Source organism: Oncorhynchus kisutch, linkage group LG1, assembly GCF_002021735.2.
Source record: "Oncorhynchus kisutch isolate 150728-3 linkage group LG1, Okis_V2, whole genome shotgun sequence".
Taxonomy (NCBI): domain Eukaryota; kingdom Metazoa; phylum Chordata; class Actinopteri; order Salmoniformes; family Salmonidae; genus Oncorhynchus; species Oncorhynchus kisutch.
In genome coordinates, this window is record NC_034174.2 from 67,931,166 (window position 1) to 67,956,051 (window position 24,886).

Below are 24,886 nucleotides of genomic sequence, written 5' to 3' on the forward strand. Positions count from 1 at the left end.
ATTCCATCCCACACACACTGGTCGCACTGGACCCAAAAACACCCAAACACACACACACCCACTCCCGCAAATACAGACACACACTTGCACACACACATTCATCTTCTCTCTCTCTCCTCTCTCTCTACCTTTCTCTCCCTCTCTCTCTCTCTCTCTCTTGGTGTCAATCTCTCTCCATCTTCACCAGTACCATACCTGCTTTATTTACTATAGAACTAGAACAAATAGACAAGTAGCGTCTCTAGAAAACAATGATAGAAATTGGAAGTCTGGCAGTCATGTGCATTTCTTATTTTTTGTCCTATCACAACCTGATCCTGAGACCTCTGCTGCCTAAATACACACACACAAACACAAACACACAATACACACACACACGCAGAACGTCCATGGTGACAGTGATAGAATCCTAGGCTGCAATGCTTGTGGCCACCCACCGTCCAACCTCCCGGTTCCTGACATATATGGGAAAGACAAAGATAAATCACCTTCACCCACTTTACTCATCCTACATCAACTACATTATTTTTGGCCATCGCATGTTTGACTTACTGTGTCTTGTTTGATCTGCCACAGGTGTTCTGCTAGACTCAGCCTGTGTCCAGAAGTTTCCCGGAACCACAGATCTAGGATCAGATTACCCCAGCTCAAATCCTAACTTTGACCATTAGAAGGATGAAAAATATATCAATTAGGGACAACTTTAAACTACTCCAAGATTTGCAACCCCCTCAGACGTCAGCAGCAGTACCGGAGGAAGACAGATGGGGGCGCTCTGTCCAACATGTCCTACACTGCAGGGGGATTTGGTACGTGTAGTAACTTCATGCACACATTAATCATACATAACTCTACGCCTATAGACTATAGACTGGGCCCCGCTTTGGGTCCAATGTGCTCATTCTCACTGTAGGTGGTCCTGTCGACGAGAGGAGGGGGACTTGAGCCAGCTGCGTTGCTACACCAAGGGTCTCACCTTGAACCACTCTCATCGAAGCACACACACACAAACACACACACACATTTTGCTCTGTGTCTGTGTTTTATTGCTGCTGTTGTTGCTGTAACAGCCCAACACTCTAGAATAAAAGGAGTTGATGTGAGTTGTAATTGGCCTTGCCAAGTTTCTCATTTTAAATGTTCACAGACTTGGATACTGTAGTGTCGCTAGAAGAGCACGGGGCTTTAGGGCTTGTTGGTGCTCAGTGCATTGCCTTCCCCAATAGGCTAGAAAATACAGATACCCAGGAAAATAATAACACACTTCAAGCCTTTTACTGACCTCTACCTTATGTACTGTCATATAATACACAGAATGAACCATAGGGTACTGAATTAGCTGACCAGTGAAGACTCAATACCTCTCTCTCTCTCTCTTTCTCTCTCTCTCTCTTTCTCTCTTTTCACTCTCCCTCTCTCTCTCTCTCTCTAGTCCTCTCTCCCCTCTCCCTCCTTCTCTCTCATTGTTGTATATTTGCCTTGGCTCCTAGCACTTGCCCACGGCCCGGTAACCACCACACAGAGGTGCTGAGGTCATCATGTGTGATCCTCCACAGTACCCCTGGCCTCAGGAGCAGGTCACACACACTGCTGACTGGAGCTACTACGAGAGAGAGAGAGAGAGAGAGAGAGAGAGAGAGAGAGATAGAGAGAGAGAGAGAGAGAGAGAGAGAGACAGAGAGAGAGAGAGAGAGACAGAGAGAGAGAGAGAGAGAGAGAAGGACAGAGAGACAGAGAGAGAGAGAGAGTAGAGAGAGAGAGAGACAGAGAGAGAGAGAGAGAGAGAGAGAGGAGAGAGAGAGAGAGACAGATGAGAGAGAGAGAGAGAGAGAGAAGAGAGAGAGAGAGAGAGAGAGAGAGAGAGAGAGAGAGAAAGAGAGAAAGAGAGAGAGAGAAGGACAGAGAGAACAGAGAGAGAGAGAGAGAGAGAGAGAGAGAGACAGAGAGAGAGAGAGAGAGAGAGGAGAGAGAGGAGAGAGAGAGAGAGAGGAGAGCGAGAGAGAAAGAGAGGAAAGAGAAGAGAGAGAAGGACAGAGAGACAGAGAGAGAGAGAGAGAGAGAGAGAGAGAGAGAGAGACAGAGAGAGAGAGAGAGAGAGAGAGAGAGAGAGAGAGAGAGAGAGAGAGAGAGAGACACACACTCGTCCCCATGTATTTGTCTACCCTGTTGACTGCTCTCTTTACGACCCCTGTTAAAAACCCAGTGACACTTTAACAAGCGAGAAAACCTCGCCCTGTCTATTACTGTAATGAATCAGAGAAACTGTTCAACAAGGGCCTCTTGCCACACAGGGAGAAGCCCTGCCGACTTCACAGTTCACAGAAATGCCCCAAGTAAGCACTCTAATGCCGGGTAAAGTACACAATTATGATTGTGGCTTTTCCAACCAGGTTGAGGGTTAAAGAAAGACGTCCAGTTGTACACTGCTAAGTAATGGAATGTGATAGGGATGGGAATAGGGGCGATGCCACAGGGGGAAGCTCATCCTGGATGGGACTACCGTAGAACAACAGCAGCAGGTCTCTCCAGTCCACATACAAAATGTCTGGGTACTGTTGAGGCTCTGTGATGTCTGTGGGTTTTGTCTGTCTACTCCCTGGAGGCGCATGGTATCTGGCACTACAGCCGGGCCTCTGCCGTGCAGCTCACATGGGCTCTGCCGTACAGATCACATGGGCTCTGCCGTACAGCTCACATGGGCTCTGTAGTACAGCTCACATGGGCTCTGCCGTACAGCTCACATGGGCTCTGCCGTACAGCTCACATGGGCTCTGCCGTACAGCTCACATGGGCTCTGCCGTACAGCTCAAATGGCCTCTGCCGTACAGCTCACATGGGCTCTGCCGTACAGCTCACATGGGCTCTGCCGTACAGCTCAAATGGCCTCTGCCGTACAGCTCACATGGGCTCTGCCGTACAGCTCACATGGCCTCTGTAGTACAGCTCACATGGCCTCTGCCGTACAGCTCACATGGCCTCTGCCGTACAGCTCACATGGCCTCTGCCATACAGCTCACATGGCCACTGCCGTACAGCTCACATGGGCTCTGCCGTACAGCTCACATGGCCTCTGTAGTACAGCTCACATGGCCTCTGCCGTACAGCTCACATGGCCTCTGCCGTACAGCTCACATGGCCTCTTTAGTACAGCTCACATGGCCTCTGTAGTACAGCTCACATGGGCTCTGCCGTACAGCTCACATGGCCTCTGCCGTACAGCTCACATGGCCTCTGTAGTACAGCTCACATGGCCTCTGCCGTACAGCTCACATGGCCTCTGTAGTACAGCAATGCCACTGTTTCAACAACCTGGGACATGGAAAGTAGCCCTATCGTGATTTATAGCCAATGAATTGGTTGATAAGATACAGCACTTTTTGAATAGTTGGTACATTGTTGCCATTCTTTGGGGTAAAGCACAACAACATAATATCAAACCAAAGAGCATATCATGTACTAGTTAATTGCTGCTTGATCATGCAGACGGTGTGCTCATTCTGTGGTCAGAGTGTCATTAATAAACAGAATGATTCAGCCTCATGGGACTGGGAACTGGGAACTGAAACATTACACTGTCTAATGTGTGAATAACACATTGCTGTCGTCTGGCGTTGGCTTTAATTGCTCCTAATCGTCTGTTGGCTGCCCAGTCTACCAAACCACCCAAACTTTCCATTAAAACTCTCTCCCTCCCTCTCTCATCCCTCTTTCTCTCATCTCACCATCTTGCTCCAAAACCACATCTCTGAAACACCGCCCTCCATCAGGACAAGCTCTCTCTGTCTCTCTCTTTCTCTCTCTCTCTCTCTCTCTCTCTCTCTCTCTCTCTCTCTCTCTCTCTCATCCCCCTCTTGTTCTTTCTCTCGATTCCCTCCACAACTTCTCTCTCTCTCTCTCTTTCTCTCTCATCCCCCTCTTGTTCTTTCTCTCTCATCCCTCCACGCCTTCGCACTCTCCAACTCTCTCTCTCTCTCTCTCATCCCCCTCTTGTTCTCTCTCTCAACCCTCCACACCTTCTCACTCTCTCTGTCTCTCTCTCTCTCTCTGTCTCTCTCTCTCTCTCTCTCTCTCTCTCTCTCTCTCATCCCTCCACACCGTCTTTCCCTCGCTCACTCTTCCCTCCATCCCTCACCCCTCCCTCATCCCTCTCTCTCATCCCTCCATCTCGCCCCAAAACCACTGCTCTGAAACACCGCCCTACACCAAGACACATAGCTTTCACTACGGCATCAATGGCCCTCAATTAATTCATTAGCTGAATTCGCCCCGAGGGCCAGGAGCAGCCCTCCTACAACATCTCTGTATTGTAAACAGCTGTTGGCAGATGAGATGAGTGAGACAGGTATCGACAAGGACACATCCAAACAGCTAAACGCGTCTGTCTGGAGTGGGTTGTGTGTTCAGTGCCAAAGGCGGGAGGTGTTGAGTTAAGAGATGTTGAGTGTGAATGGACAATCTGAGTCAGGTAGACAGACAGTCTGAGGAGCACTGAGACTCAAATCAAATCAAATCAAGTGTGATGTGTCAAACGCACTGAATACAATTGTTGTAGACTTTACAGGTAAACGCTTTCTTACGAGCCTTTCCCAACAATGCAGAGTTTAAAAATAAAATAGTAACACAAGAGGAATAAAATAAAGTACACAAGAATGTATACAGGGAGTACCAGTATCAGATCAATGTGCAGTAGTACGAGGTATTTGAGGTAGATATGTACATGAAGGCAGGGTAAAGTGATTAGGTATCAGGATAGATAATAATAAGGTATTTGAGGTAGATATGTACATGAAGGCAGGGTAAAGTGATTAGGTATCAGGATAGATAATAATAAGGTATTTGAGGTAGATATGTACATGAAGGCAGGGTAAAGTGACTAGGCATCAGGATAGAAAACAACAAGAGTACAACAAAGAACAGAGTGGCAGCAGCAAATGATGAGTGTAAAAGTGTGTGTGTGAGTGAGTGTGTAATGTGTATGCATGTGTGTTTGTGTTGTGTCATTCTGTGTGTGTGTGTGTGTGTGTGTGTGTGTGTGTGTGTGTGTGTGTGTGTGTGTGTGTGTGTGTGTGTGTGTGTGTGTGTGTGTGTGTGTGTGTGTGTGTGTGTGTGTGTGTGTGTGTGAATGAGTCTGTATGTGGTTCATAAAGTCTAGTGAGTATACATAGGGTCAGTGCAAAATAGAGTCAGTGCAAATAGTTTGGGTACCATTAATTGACTATTTAGCATTCTGAGTCTTACAGGGCGATAGCCATTTAGAAAGGTTACCTTGGAGCTCTTGGGAACAAGGACAGTGGTGTTGTGTGTGGCCACACAGTTGTTTTTGAACTGGGAGTACAGGAGGGGACTAAGCAGATGTTGGGATTACAGACTGGGACTAGTATAGATTGAAAACGTCTGTGAAGACACCTGCGCATGCTTTGAGAACACGCCCTGGTATCCCGTCTGGCCCGGCGGCCTTGTGATCGTTAACCCGTTTCAACGTTTTGCTCACCTCGGCAACGGAGAGCGAGATCACACAGTCATCTGTAAAAACAGGGGCTTTCATGCAAGGCACAGTGTTATATTAATCGAAGCGAGAGAAAAAAAGATAAAAAACATTTAGCTAGTTTAGGAGTTCTGCATCGCTGGGCAACTCATGGTTGGGTTTGCCTTTGTAATCCATTATCATCTGCAAGCCCTGCCACATTCGACAGGTATCGGAGCTGGTGTATTAGGATTCCACCTTCCTCCTATATTAGCCTTTTGCATGTTTGATGTCTCGCCGAAGGTCGTAGCGGGCTTTCTTGTATGCGTCCATGTTCATGTCCCGTTCCTTGAAAGCGGTAGCTCTAGCCTTTAGCCCAGCGTGTATATTGAAGTGCCCCCTAGTGGTGCAGGAGATGTGTGGGTAGAAGTGAAGTAGGAAGGTTTTAAGTCTCCCCGTGTTAAAGTCTCCGCCCACCAAAAACGCTGGCTCTGGGTAAGCGGTTTCTGGTTTGTTTATGGCCCCATACAGTTCGTTGAGTGCCAGAGTAGTGTTGGCTTGGGGAGGGATGCAGACAGCCGTGTCAATTACGTTTGAGAACTCTCTTGGTAGATAAAAGGGTCTGCAGCTTACGATGAGGTATTCTATATCAGGTGAACAAAAGCTTGAAATTTCCTTCACACTTGAGCCAGCACAGCAGTTGTTATTGAATGAACAAACACACATTCCACTTCCTTTCGACTTCCCCCGAAGCCGCTGGACGATCCTGCCACTGAGTACTACGTGCACAGCGTCATCATCCAGCCACGTTTCAGTAAGACGTGTAATACTGCAGCTTTTCAAGTCTCTCTGATAAGCGACTCTCGAATGAAGCTCATCCACCTTATTATCGAGTGGCCGGACATTTGCCAATAGAACGAAGGGGAGCGCCGTTCGGTTTTCTCTTCACCTCACTTTCACCAGGACCCCACCTCGTCTAGGCCTGCAGCGTATGACATACTCACTTAGACTCACTTAGTGTTGAGTCAAAAGGGAGAGAGACGAAAACAGAAGAGAAGAAAACAGAAAAAAAACTGAAGAGAAGAGAAGGCCTTGCTGGTTAACGCAAAGTCCCGTCATCCTCCGACCCAATTAGCTCCAGCTGTTGTGAGAGTGCTGAATGAGAAAGTGTGGGAGTCTGCTTCACATTAAGATGGTGAAGTTATAACGCACCCGAATGATCAGAGCGGAAACACGTGTCCCATGCCGAACCAACCGCCAACCCGTTCTGTAGGCCGAGAGGTGATGACATCACACACGGTGATGGCGGACCATGCGATAAACCAGGGACAGACGACGAACTTCAACCGATGAGTGGAAGCAAACACAGAGCCAAGGCGGTAATGCAATATTCTCCTTCTACACAACAATATCGCTTCCCACCAAACCACCTCTCTAAACAGGGTCAAGGTTCAGTCTCTAGGAGAGTCAGAGCAGAAACGTCTACACAAGCAAACTACACACACACACACACACATACCATCAGCGGTATCTGTGTTGCATTATGCATTTAACCCTAACCAGCAAAACAAAAGCCCCAAAATGGAGGCTTTGCCCGTGGAAGCCTGAAATTCCTCAAAAAGCTTAGACTGTAACATTTCTGAATGCAATTTTGCTACCCTGTCAATCAAACACATCCCACAATCCCTCAGTGTTATGGCGTGAGCGTTTCCAAAGGTTCTGGAATGTAATTGCAGCAGCAATGTCTTTCCACAAGAGATGGTATAGATTGCCCATTCAGTAATCATAGTGTCTGATGTAGAGAGTGCCAGGAGCCTGTTTTCTGTTGCACATGCTATCAGTAGCCAATACCCTTCTCTCTTCCTTTCTCCCCTTCTCTCTCTCTTTAATTTACTGACTTTATTGTCCCCGTTTTTACGCACAGAAACACACACACACCCTCCCGCTCGAATGATTGTTTTCTGTGTTACCAGCCCCAGCGTCTATTCTCCTCATTGGACATTCTCCTCCATATATAAAGTGTTTCCATTCAAAATACCCTGTCAAAATCTGTTATCTGGGTAAACCTGGAATTCCGTCAAAGTGAAATTGCGTCTTGAACAGCCATTTCAGCTGCTAACCTGCTCCAAACTCCCCTTTTAAAAAGAGGTCTGGTCAAAGTAGACTTTCATGGCTTCAAGATTTTCAGTTCGTCAAGATAACAATAGAATATAACTCTTAATATGTCTACATTTCACTAGGTTTCTTGAGTGAGTTATTAGCAGTTCACATGAGCTCAGTCTTTGGGAAATTAACCAGAATTGTCTCTGTGTGAATCGTCAAAAACAGATAGTTCCTCATCTTGTTGTCAAAGAAAGAGCGAGAAAGAGACAGAGAGATCCAACCCAGGGGGCTTTGACTAGCGCAGATTGACCTGCTCGGGTGTTGACCTTGCTGGGGGAAGATGGCCCAGGGGGCTTTGACTAGCGCAGATTGGCCTGCTCGGGTGTTGATCTTGCTGGGGGAAGACGGCCCAGGGGGGTCTGACTAGCGCAGATTGACCTGCTCGTGTGTTGACCTTGCTGGGGGAAGATGGCCCAGGGGGCTCTGACTAGCGCAGATTGACCTGCTCGTGTGTTGACCTTGCTGGGGGAAGATGGCCCAGGGGGCTCTGACTAGCGCAGATTGACCTGCTCGTGTGTTGACCTTGCTGGGGGAAGATGACCCAGGGGCGTCTGACTAGCGCAGATTGACCTGCTCGGGTGTTGACCTTGCTGGGGGAAGATGGCCCAGGGGGCTTTGACTAGCGCAGATTGACCTGCTCGTGTGTTGACCTTGCTGGGGGAAGATGGCCCAGGGGGGTCTGACTAGCGCAGATTGACCTGCTCTTGTGTTGACCTTGCTGGGGGAAGATGGCCCAGGGGGGTCCCTGTCTTTGGGGATATTTTGACTATGTATTTTTACCTAGTATGCACAGTCCATGCATTCCAAGGTCCTGGACAGCTGTAAATGTGGCCGTTACAATACAGTGAAGTATGGGTTCTCTAAAGGTCCAAGAAACCATCAAGCCATCAAGTTTCAATGTGTCTGTCTTTGCTACCAATGTTAAATGCCATGATGATCTTATTGTCAAAGTGATTGACGCGGTACAGTATGGAATCCCTTACATGCAAAAAAAAAACATGAAAGTGCTGTCTCTCACAGCATCGTTCTGTGCGAACACTGTGCTGGTAGACTGTTGTTATGAGATAATTGTCAAAGTGGTTTAATGGATTACTGTAACTCATCTGGGACTGATACTGAAACTGTCACAGACCACAGAATTAATTTTGTCTAAAGACTACGATGATCAAAAGATGCCTCAAACTCAAAGCAATCTATATCAACCCCTTTACAATTTATATAAACCCCCTTTACAATCTATATCAACCCCTTTACAATTTATATAAACCCCCTTTACAATCTATATCAACCCCTTTACAATTTATATAATCCCCCTTTACAATCTATATCAACCCCCTTTACAATTTATATAACCCCCTTTACAATCTATATCAACCACTTTACAATTTATTTAACCCCCTTTACAATCTATATCAACCCCCTTTACAATTTTTATCAACACCCTTTACAATCTATATCAACCCCCTTTACAATTTATATCAACCCCCTTTACAATATATATCAACCCCCTTTACAATCTCTATCAACCCCCTTTAAAATGTATATCAACCTCCTTTACAATTTTTATCAACCCCCTTTACAATCTATATCAATCCCCTTTACAATTTATATAAACCCCCTTAAAACGTCTTAGGGCGGCAATCCCGTTAAGGGGATGATATGACAACAGCCAGTGAAAGTGTAAGGCGCCAAATTCAAAACAACAGAAATCTCATAATTAAAATTCCTCAAACATACATGTATTTTATACTGTTTTAAAGGTAATCGTTTTGTTAATCCCACCAGTGTCTGATTTCAAATAGGCTTTACAGTAAAAGCACCACAAACGATTATGTTACGTGACCACCAACTCACAGAAAAATTCTGCCATTTTTCCAGCCAAAGAGAGGAGTCACAAAAAGCACAAATAGAGATAGAATTAATCACTAACCTTTGATGATCTTCATCAGATGACACTCATAGGACTTCATGTTACACAATACATGTATGTTTTGTTTGATAAAGTTCATATTTATATAAAAAAATCTCAGTATACATTGGCGCGTCCGGTGATATTGCGGAGAGCCACATCATTTTACAGAAATACTCATTATAAATGTCAATAAATAGAATTGTTAGACATGGAAATATAGATATACCTCTCCTTAAATGCAACCGCTATGTCAGATTTCAAAAAAACTTTACATACAAAGCAAACCATGCAATAATCTGAGACGGCGCTCAGAAAATATATAAAATTATCCGCCATGTTGGAGTCAACAGAAATCAGAAATCACATTATAAATATTCCCTTACCTTTGACGATCTTCATCAGAATGCACTCCCAGGAATCCTAGTTCCACAATAAATGCTTGATTTGTTCGATAATGTCCATTATTTATGTCCAAGTAGCTACTTTTGTTAGCGTGTTTAGTACACAAATCCAAACGCTCGTGCAGGTCCATCTGAATGTCGGACGAAAACTTCAAAAAGTTATATTACAGGTCGAAGAAACTTGTCAAACTAAGTATAGAATCAATCTTTAGGATGTTGTTATCATAAATCTTCAATAAAGTTCCAACCGGAGAATTCCTATGTCTGTAGAGAAACCATGGAACGCAGATCACTATCATGTGAAATGCGCTCCCATCCGGCTACACAACACAGTAGAAGCCTCATTTAAGTTTCTAAAGACAGTTGACATCTAGTGGAAGCCTTAGGAAGTGCAACTGTATCCATACCACCATACCACTGTGTATTCAATAGTGGCTGGGTTGAAAATCGACCAACCTCAGATTTCCCACTTCCTGTTTGGATTTCTTCTCAGGTTTTTGCCTGCCATATGAGTTCTGTTATAATCAAAGACATCATTAAAACAGTTTTAGAAACTTCAGAGTGTTTTCCATTCAATACTACTAATAATATGCATATATTAGCAACTGGGACTGAGGAGCAGGCCGTTGACTCTGGGCACCTTTCATCCAAGATACTCAATACTGCCCCTGCAGCCATAAGAAGTTAACAATTTATATCAACCCCTTTACAATCTATATAATTTGAGGAAAACGTTACCAAAGTTGTATCAACACGGAACACTTCCAGGATGCCTACAAGGCCCTCCCCTGCCCTCCCTTCAGCAAATCAGATCATGACTCCATTTTGCTCATCCCTTCCTATAGGCAGAATCTCAAACAGGAAGTACCGTGCTAAGGTCTATTCAACGCTGGTCTGACCAGACGGAATCCATGCTGAATAACATCGACGTATACACTAATACTGTGACTGAGTTCATCAGGAAGTGTATAGCGGATGTTGTTCCCACTGTGACTATTAAAACCTACACAAATCAGAAACTGTGGGATAGATGGCAGCATTCACTCAAAACTGAAAGCACAAACCATCACATTTAACCATGGCAAGGTGACTGGGAATATGGTTGAATACAAACAGTGTACTTATTCCTTATGTAAGGCAATCAAACAGGCAAAACATCAGTACAGAGACATAGTGGAGTCGCAATTCAACGGCTCAGACACGAGAAGTATGTCTTCTTTGAGGAAAAAATCATGATTATTAGAAAGCAAATTACAGACTCCTCTTTAAATCTGCGTATTCCTTCAAAGCTCACTTGTCCTGAGTCTGCACAACTCTGCCAGGACCTAGGATCAAGAGAGACACTCAAGTGTTTTAGTACTATATCTCTTGACTCAATGATGAAAATAATCACGGCCTCTAAACCTTCAAGCTGCATACTGGCCCCTATTCCAAATAAACTACTGAAAGAGCTGCTTCCTGTGCTTGGCCCTCCTATGTTGAACATAATAAACGGCTCTCTATCCACCGGATGTGTACCAAACTCACTAAAAGTGGCAGTAATAAAGCCTCTCTTGAAAAAGCCAAACCTTGACCCAGAAAATATAAAAAACTATCGGCCTATATCGAATCTTCCATTCCTCTCCAAAAATGTTGAAAAGGCTGCCTTCCTGAAGACAAACAATGTATACGAAATGCTTCAGTCTGGTTTTAGACCCCATCATAGCACTGAGACTGCATTTGTGAAGGTGGTAAATGACCTTTTAATGGCATCAGACCGAGGCTCTGCATCTGTCCTCATGCTCCTAGACCTTAGTGCTTAGTGATATCAGTTTGTCTCTGTGAATGGTTTGTCCTCTGACAAATCAACTGTAAATTTCGGTGTTCCTCAAGGTTCCGTTTTAGGACCACTATTGTTTTCACTATATATTTTACCTCTTGGGGATGTCATTCGAAAATATAATGTTAACTTTCACTGCTATGCGGATGACACACAGCTGTACATTTCAATGAAACATGGTGAAGCACCAAAATAGCCCTCGCTAGAAGCCTGTGTTTCAGACATAAGGATGGCTGCAAACTTTCTACTTTTAAACAAAAAGATGCTTGTTCTAGGTTCCAAGAAACAAAGAGATCTTCTGTTGAATCTGACAATTAATCTTAATGGTTGTACAGTCGTTTCAAATAAAACTGTGAAGGACCTCGGCTTTACTCTGGACCCTGATCTCTCTTTTGACGAACATATCAAGACTGTCTCAAGGACAGCTTTTTTCCATCTACGTAACATTGCAAAAATCAGAAACTTTCTGTCCAAAAATGATGCAGAAAAATTAATCCATGCTTTTGTTACTTCTAGGTTAGACTACTGCAATGCTCTACTTTCCGGCTACCCGGATAAAGCACTAAATAAACTTCAGTTAGTGTTAAATACGGCTGCTAGAATCCTGACTAGAACCTAAACAATTGATCATATTACTCTAGTGCTAGCCTCCCTACACTGGCTTCCTGTCAAGGCAAGGGCTGATTTCAAGGTTTTACTGCTAACCTACTTAGCATTACATGGGCTTGCTCCTACCTATATCTCTGATTTGGTCCTGCCGTACATACCTACACGTACGCTACGGTCACAAGACGCAGGCCTCCTAATTGTCCCTAGAATTTCTAAGCAAACAGCTGGAGGCAGTTTGGAATGGTCTGCCTACCCATGGGAGAGACGCAAACTCGGTCTCAACCTTTAAGTCTTTACTGAAGACTCATCTCTTCAGTGGGTCATATGATTGAGTGTAGTCTGGCCCAGGAGTGTGAAGCTGAACGGAAAGGCTCTGGAGCAACGAACCGCCCTTGCTGTCTCTGCCTGGCCGGTTCCCCTCTTTCCACTGGGATTCTCTGCCTCTAACCCTATTACAGGGGCTGAGTCACTGACTTACTGGTGCTCTTTCATGCCGTCCCTAGGAGGGGTGCGTCACTTGAGTGGATTGAGTCACTGATGTGATCTTCCTGTCTGGGTTGGCGGAGATCTTTGTGGGCTATACTCGGCCTTGTCTCAGGATGGTAAGTTGGTGGTTGAAGATATCCCTGTAGTGGTGTGGGAGCTGTGCTTTGGCAAAGTGGGTGGGGTTATGTCCTTCCTGTTTGGCCCTGTCCGGGGGTATCATCAGATGGGGCCTCCAGTATTTAGGCTGCAGTATATTATGTGTCGCGGGGCCAGGGTCAGTTGTTATATCTGGAGTACTTCTCCTGTCTTATCCGGTGTCCTGTGTGAATTTAAGTATGCTCTCTCTAATTCTCTCTTTCTCTCTTTCTTTCTCTCTCTCGGAGGACCTGAGCCCTAGGACCATGCCTCAGGACTACCTGGCATGATGACTCCTTGCTGTCCCCAGTCCACCTGGCTGTGCTGCTGCTCCAGTTTCAACTGTTCTGGCTGCGGCTATGGAATCCTGACCTTTTCACCAGACGTGCTACCTGTCCCAGACCTATTATTTGACCATGCTGGTCATTTATGAACATTTGAAAATCTTGGCCATGTTCTGTTATAATCTACACCCGGCACAGCCAGAAGAGGACTGGCCACCCCTCATAGCCTGGTTCCTCTCTAGGTTTCTTCCTAGGTTTTGGCCTTTCTAGGGAGTTTTTCTTAGCCAACGTGCTTCAACACCTGCATTGTTTGCTGTTTGGAGTTTTAGGCTGGGTTTCTTTACAGCACTTTGAGATATCAGCTGATGTACGAAGGGCTATATAAATAAGTTTGATTTGATTTGAAGTATGTGGCAGGGTCTACAGACAATCACGGATTACAAAGGGAAAACCATCCATGTCACGGACACCGACGTCTTGCTCCCGGACAAGCTAAACACCTTCTTCGCCCGCTTTGAGGATAACACAGTGCCACCGATGTGGCCCGCTCCCAAGGACTGTGGGCTCTCGTTCTCTGTGGCCGATGTGAGTAAGAAATTTAAACATGTTAACCCTCGCAAGGCTGCTGGCCCAGACGGCATCCCTAGCCAAGTCCTCAGAGCATGCGCAGGCCAGCTGGCTGGAGTGTTTACGGACATATTCAATCTCTCTCTATCCCAGTCTGCTGTCCCCACTTGCTTCAAGATGTCCACCCAAGAAAGCAAAGGAAACTGAAGTAAATTACTATCTCCCTGAAGCACTCACTTCTGTCATCATGAAGTGCTTTGAGAGGCTAGTTAAGGATCATATCATCTCTGCCTTACCTGATACACTAGACCCACTTCTATTTGCATACCGCCCAATAGATCCACAGATGATGCAATCGCCATCGAAACAGCACACTGCCCTATCCCATCTGGACAAGAGGAATACCTATGTAAGAATGCTGTTCATTGACTATAGCTCAGCCTTCAACACCATAGTACCCTCCAAGCTCATCATTAAGCCTGGGGCCCTGGTTCTGAACCCCGCCCAGTGCAACTGGGTCCTGGACTTCCTGATGGGCCGCCCCCAGGTGGTGAAGGTAGAAAACAACACCTCCAATTCGCTGATCCTCAACACAGGGGCCCCACAAGGGTGTGTGCTTAGCCCCCTCCTGTACTCCCTGTTCACCCATGACTGTGTGGCCACGCACGCCTCCAACTCAATCATCAAGTTTGCAGACGACACAACAGTTTTAGGCCTGATTACCAACAATGATGAGACAGCCTACAGGGAGAAGGTGAGGGCCCTGGAGGAATCGTGCCAGAAAAATGACCCCTCCCTCAGCGTCATCAAAATGAAAGAGCTGATCGTGGACCTCAGGAAATAGCAGAGAGAGCACACCCCTATCCACATCGTCGGGACCGCAGTAGAGAAGATGAAAAGCTTCAAGTTCCTTGGTGTACACATCACCGACGATCTGAATTGGTCCACCCACACAGACAGTGTGGGGATGAAGGCGCAACAGCGTCTCTTCAACCTCCAAAGGGTGGTGCGGTCTGCCCAACGCATCAACTGCCTATCCTCCAGTACACCGACAGCATCCGATGTCACCGGAAGGCGAAAAAGATCATCAAGGACATCAACCACCCAAGCCACGGCCTGTTCACCCCACTACCACCCAGAAGGCGAGGTCAGTATAGGTGCATCAAAGCTGGGACCGAGAGACTGAAAAACAGATTTTTTTCTCCAGGCCATCAGACCGTTAAATAGCCATCACTAGCCGGCTACCAGCCGGTTATTCAACCCTGCACCTTAGAGGCTGCTGCCCAATATACATAGACATGGAATCACAGGTCACTTTAATAATGGATCACTAGTCATTTTAAAATGTTTACATACTGCTTTACTCATATTTCATATGTGTATTCTATTCTACTGTATTTTAGTCAATGCCACTCCGACATTGCTCGTTCTAACATGTATATATTTCTTAACTCCATTCTTTTACTTTAGATTTGAGTGTATTGTTGTGAATTGTTAGACATTACTGCACTGTTGGAGCTAGGAACACAAGCATTTTGCTACACCCGCAATAACATCTGCTAAATATGTGCACGTGACCAATAAAATTAGATTTGATATCAACCCCCTTTACAGGAGAATTCAAAAACAAAAAGATCACCCTTCGTTTAGCCTCCCCCTCTCTCTCTCTCTCTCTCTCTCACTGGCACACACATTAACTCAGGCCACCACTGCAGCAGCATTTTGCACAGAGCCAGTAACGTCATATTTCAACACATTCTCCCACTAGTTACGTGTGGCGCCCAGCAGAGTTCAGAGAAGAGGTGGATGGTAACACACTACTAGGTTTAAACAAGGTACAGATGGGCCTATACTGCAGCCCTGCCAGCCATCAGGTTGAATTTGCTGAGGCCCCGCTGCGATGGTCCTGGGAACCCTGCTGGAAACAGGCCTGGCCCACCCCTCTTTTCCCGTCCCTGCCGCCAATGCAACAGAATCCTTGGTGGCCCCTGGCCAGCACAGACGCAGGCAGGGGGTCTGGGCCTCCTCAGAAACCTAACACGTGGCTTCTCACTGTGGAGGAGGTTTTACGGTTGACAGTTATCTGATTGACTATCTGTTTTAGCTGACTGCTTTTGGCTGTCTGCTTCTGTGGCTGGTTTCAGTGAGCCCAGAATCAAGGTTACGGTCACAGTTATGTATCTGTGAGTTTGATTGGCTCTGTGGGTGTGTGTGACGTTGCAGACATGCATGCCCGTATGTGAGTGCATGCATATGGCTAAACTTGAACAGTGGCTGACCAAGGTGCAAGGCTGTGTAGAGCACAGTTAACCAAAAGTAGGAGTCATCAGAGTGCGTCCAACTCCACACTCTGAATAACTTGTTATGCAGTGGCTTAAAAAACAAGTTGTAAAATAGTGATAACACTTGTAGGAAGGAGGTCCTCAAAGCGTGGGGGAGGCCATTCACCCATTTGAACTGCCGGCTCTGGTGTTGGGATTCTTCGGGGTGGGGGGGGGGGGGGGGGGGAATACGCCACGGTGCAAAGTGCAAACTAATTCGACACTCTTTTCACACCTCTGTTTCTCACTCCTTTTGTTTGCCAGGCGTTGTACAGCAGTGAGTGTCAGGTTGGTCGATGCGTTTGGCGGGCGGCGGTCGCCCTTTGAAGATGAAGGATACGGCGGTTCATAAAGGAATGGCGGTCCTTTGGTGGCAGCTCAAACACTAACCAGACCACAGCTCGGTCATCATGCCTCATCATGGTATCCTTGTTAATAAATATTGCTGTTGTGTTCAGTTGTAGGAGCTCCTACTTGAAATGAAAGGTGTGAATTGACAACACAATACAGTATACTTTCTTGTGAAGAGTTGCTTTATTTTTTTTATTGAATCTTATCTGCAGGAGACCAAATGAACGTAAATACTAGTGTATTACATCTTGACAATCTAACCGACATTCTCAAATTATTGTCTTTATTGTAGTTCCCCATTCTCCATTTCCAAAAACCTGAATTAGTTATTTCAGGTGAGAACATTTTAATTACTGACATATCATGTCATTGTTGATCTTTCTTCCTTCAATGGAACTTGGGAAGATTCTATCAAAAAGACATCTCTGCAAAACACTGTTTCCTCTAAGCAAGTGGTTAGAGATTTAAGCCCAATTATCTGAAGGGGTGCCAAATCTCAATGTCAATCCAGCACCACAGTCATCTTCCCCATGTCAATCAAACTGTTCGGAATAACGCCTGGGAGCGTATTTATTTGACGTAATCAGGCGAGACAAACGGCAGGTCTGCTCAAATCAGCCAGATGATGTTGAGGTTTGAGGCTGGATAAATGAAGTTATCTACGGGAAAATATATGGGGTGTGGGTGGGGAATCCATGGAGATTTGGACAGGCTTGAGGCGATGTCTGTGCCAAGTCACTGATATACTATCTCTGTGCCAACAAAGTTCTAGATCTAAGGGAAGGGCCCTCCCCCTCCCCTGCCCCGCCCCCTCCACCCACTCCATGAACAAGTAGAAAAGCTACCGTGAAGTGGTTCTCAAGGAAAGATAAAGCCTGTTTCATCAAAAAAAGTCTCTCCTGTCCCCAAAAGTCCCTGGATAGGTCACACTCCGGTCCCTTTCTCTTTCTGTTTCCATCTCTCTTTCTCTATAGCCTCCCTGTCTCTCTCACATTTATAGTCTCTATTGTAGTCTCCCTCAATCTCTTTACTTTTCTCTGTGCTGCAGTAGTATCCTTCATTCTGCATGCCTCCAAGCAGTCTTCTTAATCTCTCTGAATTATTCAAGACCCCTTTTCTCAACACATTCAAGCTATGGAACCTGAAGCTAATGCAGTGGAACAGTCTTGCATTTAATTTTCTGTATCTGAAAAACGTTCCTCCTAAAGTGAACGTCTTAGGCGTCTAACTCATTTTCCTTATCGCGATTAGCTGAATGGGCGTCTCCTTCATTCTCCTTCAGATGCTGTAGTGTCACTCTGAGTTGCTAGAGTTCTAAAACAAGAGGAAGAGAATCGAGTTGATTAAATTGAGACAGTTGCCTGCTTTGTTACAGGTAGCTGAGCATCCTTGCTGACGCCGAATTCGGCGTGATGAGAGAGTCGTGATGAGACAGTCTATCCATCCAGCCATGTCTGTCAGGCCGAGACTGGTCACACCTGAATTGATATTGAAGCCACGATTCTTCCTCCTCCGTGCCTCCATTCCTAAACTCATTGCGTTAGATTACAAAGACGGTCTCCCGCGTGGCCTGTGAGAATCAATATCCCAGATGGACCTGGAAGTGCACTCAGAAGTGCATGAAGGTCCTTTACCGTAAGACTCAGACGAACTAATCGGCAAGGTGCACATCAAAGAGCGAAGACGACATGCAACCTGTTTCAATGGGTTTTGTTTTTGTAAGACCAACTGCATTCAAATCACTCCACAAATGCAAAGCTATTTGTAGTGGAATGCCTAGGCCTTTAGATATATCTATATATATATATATATATATATATATATAGATAGATAGATAGATAGATAGATAGATAGATAGATAGATAGATAGATAGATAGATAGATAGATAGATAGATAGATAGATAGATAGATAGATAGATAGATAGATAGATAGATAGATAGATAGATAGATAGATAGATAGATAGATAGATAGATAGATAGATAGATAGATAGATAGATAGATAGATAGATAGATAGATAGATAGATAGATAGATAGATAGATAGATAGATAGATAGATAGATAGATAGATAGATAGATAGATAGATAGATAGATAGATAGATAGATAGATAGATAGATAGATAGATAGATGATAACGAATATCCAGGTTCAGTCAAAGACAGAGCAAAGTAGCACGATTCAAGGACTTGGACAAAGATTATCATCCGGAGAGAGATCCTGACAGGCTAATACGCTGTACGGTATTTCTTATTCTTAGCCATTGGCTCTTCGGACCATGATAAAAACAAGTGCCTATCATTATCTCTATAATAAAATATAAGTACCTATCCCTGTGTTGTGTTTCACACACCATAGAAAAAGATGCTGGTCTTGATGACATTTCCTTTCCCCACCTGGCTATTTGCTTCTCATTTACTCTGAATGTCCCCACTCCGTATCACTTTCGAATTCTACACTAGTTAAACTCTGAAACTGAGAATATGTTATGACTGCAGAGGATCCAGAGACAGTCGGAATCTTTCAATTTACTGACTGACAAATAGTGCTGGAAGCGTTCAATACCAAGCAGCTCATAGCAAAGCTTATCGTATAGTACAGTACATCTCGTTTTGACATCACTTCTCTGTTACTGAAGCTTATAGTACACACAGTGTTCTGTCCTAGCCATATCTTTATGCTACAATTACTGATTGCAGTGGAAGCTGCTGAGGGGAGGACGGCTCATAGTAAAGGCTGGAATGGAGCTAATGGAATGGCATCAAACACATGGAAACAATGTATTTGATACCATTCCCTTTATTCCGCTCCAGCCATTCACACGAGCCCGTCCTCCCCATTTAAGGTTCCACCAACCTCCTGTGACTAATTGCTTTTACAGGTGGTAACAGACAACATCACTATGCCACACACACATGCACACACTACCCCAACTCCAACTCCACCTCACCCCGCACTCTCAAAAACCCTAGGACCCTGCCTTCACACAGATGTGTCAGACAGGCTATTCTTCTCCCTGTTTGAGAGGTGAGGCGGTGTTTGCTTTAGCAGAGAGTGTGCGACCACAGCCCCCCTCCGCACCGCTCTGCACGCCTTGTCTCACGGAGCAGGCATCCCATAGCACAAACAGCCCAGAGGAGTGTGTTGCTACAGGGGTGTGTGTGTGTGTGTGTGTGTGTGTGTGTGTGTGTGTGTGTGTGTGTGTGTGTGTGTGTGTGTGTGTGTGTGTGTGTGTGTGTGTGTGTGTGTGTGTGTGTGTGTGTGTGTGTGTGTGTGTGTGTGTGTGTGTGTGTGTGTGTGTGCGTGCGTGTGTTTGTGCGTGTGCTTGCAGACAGCATGATGGATACAGTGAGTGATGTTCCTTTGTGGCCCCGTGCGAGACACACCAGATACACATGACACACACACATGCTGTTCCGGTAAAAATAAAGTGTCAAGGATACTGGGGGTAGGGGGGAACAATTCATTCTTCATTCCTATAGTGGCGTGGTTGTGTCTAAACAAGTCTGTTTGCTTCTCCAGGATGGGAGCCCTGGCGACCCAAGAAGGGAGGCACAGCCTTCCTTTCCTCTTCACAGAAACCGCCACTGACAATCACTTATTCATTTGTATTCATTTGTCACTCTGTGTTTCACCTATTTGGTCAACTTCAGTTAATCATTGTCACTCTGTGTTTCTCATAGATGGCCAACTAGTATAAATCTGGAATTTGATGGCAGGGCTTAGAAATGTAGACTGTAATATGGAGGACTGCGGTCGGGATATTCTGAGAGTGTTATATTATCAGAATCAGAGCTCTCTTAATTTAGGTAACATCTCACAGTTTTATACACAACTGGGGTGACCTTCTCCAAAGTGTATTCGTAGCCAGTCACCATAGTAAAAGCTTGGATATTTCCACAAGGCTCAAGCCTGTTTATCTGCCGCAGAGAACCACTCTGTGGGAATGGAAACAAACAGCAAACAAAACCCTTTTAAACACCTGCTACGTGTCAAAACAGTCAACATGTGCCATGGATGACTGTCAAACAACACCGCACCACTTTCCCCCAACCACAGTGAAATAACCACAGTGAAATAGAAATACCGAGACAAAAGGGAGTTTGAGTCCGTTCATTTTACTGTAGGGGCTCTGTGATGCAAACAATATGGGGTGGAATGAGGATCCTCCTCTCACCATTCACTGTAGGGCGATATTTAAAAATCGCAAATCCAATCTAGAGTGGGTTACAGTGAGAAGTGGAGGTTCATCCACCTTCATCATCGTGGACATCTTTTCCATCAGCATTGTCTCTTGAGACACACAGGCCTATTTGTATCCACAGTGCATGCCCTAAGAGATGCCTTTGCATGCTCTGAGTCTTGAACTATTATTCTAGATGTTGGGTAAACAATGACAATGAAATACTGCACATTTTCAGAGTTGATATAGAGTACTGACACATACATTATGCAGCAACGCGGGTGATGGGTACTACGGTCAGAGAACCACCCCCCACTAGGCCTACCTCTCATGTTGACCTTGAAAGCATGCATGTATCGGGCAGTTACTTGGCTTATAAAGGGTGAGATATTTCACAAGGAATCAATTCTCTTCGCTTACATCAACAATGCATAATCGCAACTTTTAACCACGCTCCTCATGATAAAATCGTATGCAATATTTGCTAGACAGTCAACACACAGCCGGGTCAATATCAGACTACAATTGTCCAAGAATGAATTCTCCTTTATCTAAACCAGTAGCACTCACATTCTCACCAAGCTCATGCATCCCGTCTCTTTCCTCGTCTAAGCATGAATACATATTATCTTTAAGTGGGTCTTAGGTATGTCTGACAATAAAAAGCAACTACCGCATCTTTGATCCTGCTGCGGCATTGTCCCTGTCTCTATAGCAGCCGATGTAGCCTCGCTGTTGGAAATAGCGTGTGGAATGAGTTCAATGAAAGCCACGATGTGATAACTTCCTCCGTGTGCTTTATTAGTCTTCATGGGGGCAGACGGGAAAGCATACATCTAAATGGGCCGGTTCATTGAGGATAGGATTCCATATCTACTCCGATTACTTTTCTTCTTTGTAGGCCGAAAGTGTTCACACGAATAAACTAAGTCCGATGATGTCGTTGAAGACCAACACATAATACAAAGCGGATCATATGAATACTAATAAGTAGCCTATTAATAATATTTAGAATTATTACAATAGTAATGATAACGGGTTATGGGTGTAATTAATAATGAGTGCCTAATATTATCACATATATTTGAGTATTCGGCTTAATAGCTGGATGAACATTTTGCAGATTGTTTCCAAAGGAAGGCAAATTCATATTGTAATGTTTTCAAAAATGGCAATTTCATTTGATATAATAACAACAACAATAATAATAATCACAATCATAATAGTTTCGGGATGAAATAATGCTTTTAAAAAAATATATACCTTTTTTTTACAACAGTTTTATGATAAATAAATTAACGTAATTTAGACCTATAATTAACTTTGATTCAGACGATAATTAAATGGGCAGAGAAGTCTGTGTTCAAGTACTGTGGTGGTGCAGTTTAAATGCTCTTTAAATAAATGACGGTGCGTCGCTTTATTGCAGCCATAAAGTTGGAACTGTACATCAATTTTCCCCATGAGAAACATTTCAACGCGGTGAATGATTAGACATTGTGATGCGGCGGTCTTTCTGAAGTGGGTGGTTGTTATAAAACTCCATTTGAGCTATGGCGGTAATGGGCTTTTAGGTTTTCAAATTGAGAAGGCATTTGCATGTGACTTTTTATGTGCATGGACGCGCGGCATAATTTCATTTAAAAAAGTGCATTTTGTGGTGGGCCGAACGGTGGTTTAGATTTATCCTTAATTCAGACCTCTTTAACAACCGTACAGACTTGTTTTTTTATAGCCTACATTTTCAAATCACATCAGTATCGTGTTTTAATGAAGGCATGTACTATTAAAACAGCGTGGGCTGATCAGACTAAAATTGGCATAGTGTAATAAAATGCTTACAACTATAAAAATTCATTTCGTGACTAAATAATAATAATAATAATAATAATATTATTATAATAACATTTTAATACTAATAAGGATTTTAAATTGTTTTCCATAACTATATAAACTACAACAAAGGATAGGCAATTTTTCCTCGAGCCTTGGAGTTGGAAACCTTTTGTAAAAGGTTTTGTAAAACTTGTGTGTACTTGTTGGTGCGTAATATGATGTGCTATAATCCCATTTTTAATTTTTAATAGTATTTCGACAACTTTCATCCAGAGAGAATAAAAGTCATGTCTGAATCTTTGTTTTTCATCAGAACTGACCTTAGCAATTAATCAAATTTAAAAACAGACAAATCTCTCATGACTGTACAAACAAGAGTCACCCAATAATACCATTTATGCCAAATGTATTTTTGCTTGTGATACAGGCATTGTGTGGAGAGGAAACTTCTGCAGTCCAAAGATAAATTGGATGATTTTTGGAGACAATTATAATGTTTAGACTTACCGACACATTCGTTGGCTTCTCTAGCTGTTGCGCGTTGCCACGGCCGATCATAATGGAAAGGCTTGCACCTGTCGCACTCCGGTCCCGCGGTATGATGTTTGCACTCACAAACAAGGTTTCCATCCCTGTCTTTTACGCACCGCGAAGCGTGGCCATTGCATTTGCATCGACCGCCAACTTGCAGATCGGACACCGCATAGAAATAAGAGTCCCGGGCTAGCTCCGAGTCATCCTCGTTCTCATCACCGAAAGTGTGCAATCGGCTGAACGTCACCTTGATATCGGTGGCGGTGACCCAGTCCTGGAGCACCGGCGAGTTGTCGAAGTCGTGCGCCGACGGTCTGCCGTCCAAAGTGCTGAAGGCAATGAGACCGCCGGATAGAGGGTGCATGTCCGTGTGGGAGTCTGTGCATATCGCCTCTTGTTCGTTCTGTTTGGTAATGGTGGCCTTGCTCGGTTTGGTGTACATTTTCCTGCATTGGGTCGAATAGTATTGGAAAGGTACCCAAGATTTGCCATAGTCCATAGACTTGAAGATAGCCATCGATTCGGGTCGAGGTGAGCAGAACTGCAGGCTTACGTAGGTGACTTCGAATTTCTTGCCCAGTGACAGTGTTATGGTGACGTTTTGAGGGTATTGGATGTAATTTTCCGATTGCCAACATGTGAGATTATGGGGGTTGTTGAGATCCGTTAGATATGCCGGTGGGTGATACTTTTTGGGGTCCGAGGCATCGCACGTATGGCAGTTCCTATTTCTCTCGTCGCCCTTCTCTGTTACCAAGCAGTACCTACCCGGGGTTTTACCACAGGTGCTGGAAGTGCGGACTTCCTTTCCGAAAGCGGAGTTCACAAAATCGGGGATGCATCTCCTCGGGTTACCGTTCTCGTCGTAGCAAGGGTCCGGGGGAGATGTTTGCGCGGCGAACATGCTCATCCCGTAGCCACCGAGCACCCCCTCGACCACAAAGGAAATGGTCACGACAGTGACCACGGGATCCAAAATCCTTAGCATCGTATTCCTTGTTCGTGCGCTGAAAAACGCCAGCCGTTCCCTGAAAAGAGAGATAATAAATAAGACACTTTTGCAAGATGTCCAAAAGAGCACGGCAGATGTAAAGCTATGAATTAAAATAGAAAAGCAACACCTCAATAGATAATTGAATTTGCCATGCACATAGATCGAATAATATTTTCATATAGATTACCATCACATGATAAGCCTACAGAAAATATCATTTGAACCGTTATTAATATGAACACACTGTAGAAATGTATCGATTTATAACATTAGCCTTTCATAATGCACCTATTAAGTGAAATAAATGGGCTTACAAGGTTAAGAAATCTCCACATATGACACTATTCCTCGGAATAATAATTCAGCTAGGCAGAAAAGTCATACAAATATCTCTGTCGGGTGCCTTTCCTGTCACAAGCGCGATCTGTTGTGTTCTTGTTTGTTTTATTTGGAATCTCCGGGAGCAAAATATCTACACGCGTCTAGATGTAAGAGCCGCAACTCTCGCTCTGTCTGTTTCACTCCCTGTGTGCCCGTCTTTCTCATTCACTCACTCCTTTCCTCTATCCCTCTATCTCTGTCTGCCGCACTGACTGTGGAGAAAGTGAAGGACGATTGGAGCGTCTGCAGAGCTTGAGGTCATCTTGAGGAGTGACACTCCCGCGTAAAAAGAGTGAACAACGACATCCACTGGTAGTTTATCGACAACAAGATAGATACGGCTAATTAAGTGCCAAACGAAGGAACAACAAACTAATGATCAAGTTAATCTGATTATCACGTAGATAACATAATCCAAGGCTTCCATATAGTCATAGTTTTCATATT

General features: G+C 44.6%; 1 protein-coding gene across 1 annotated transcript in view; it reads right to left on the minus strand.

Annotated features, from left to right (window-relative positions):
* The window catches only part of LOC109892823 (netrin-1), a 96,294-nt gene extending 71,664 nt beyond the window's left edge, over nucleotides 1-24,630 (minus strand). The window contains exons 1-2 of the mRNA XM_031831240.1: nucleotides 24,373-24,630; nucleotides 23,038-24,092 (exon numbers count right to left, since the gene is read on the minus strand). Coding sequence (XP_031687100.1) covers nucleotides 23,038-24,052 — 1,015 coding nt within the window. The 5' untranslated portion in view covers nucleotides 24,053-24,092; nucleotides 24,373-24,630. The remainder of the gene's footprint in view (nucleotides 1-23,037; nucleotides 24,093-24,372) is intronic.
* Nucleotides 24,631-24,886: the final 256 nt, after the last annotated feature.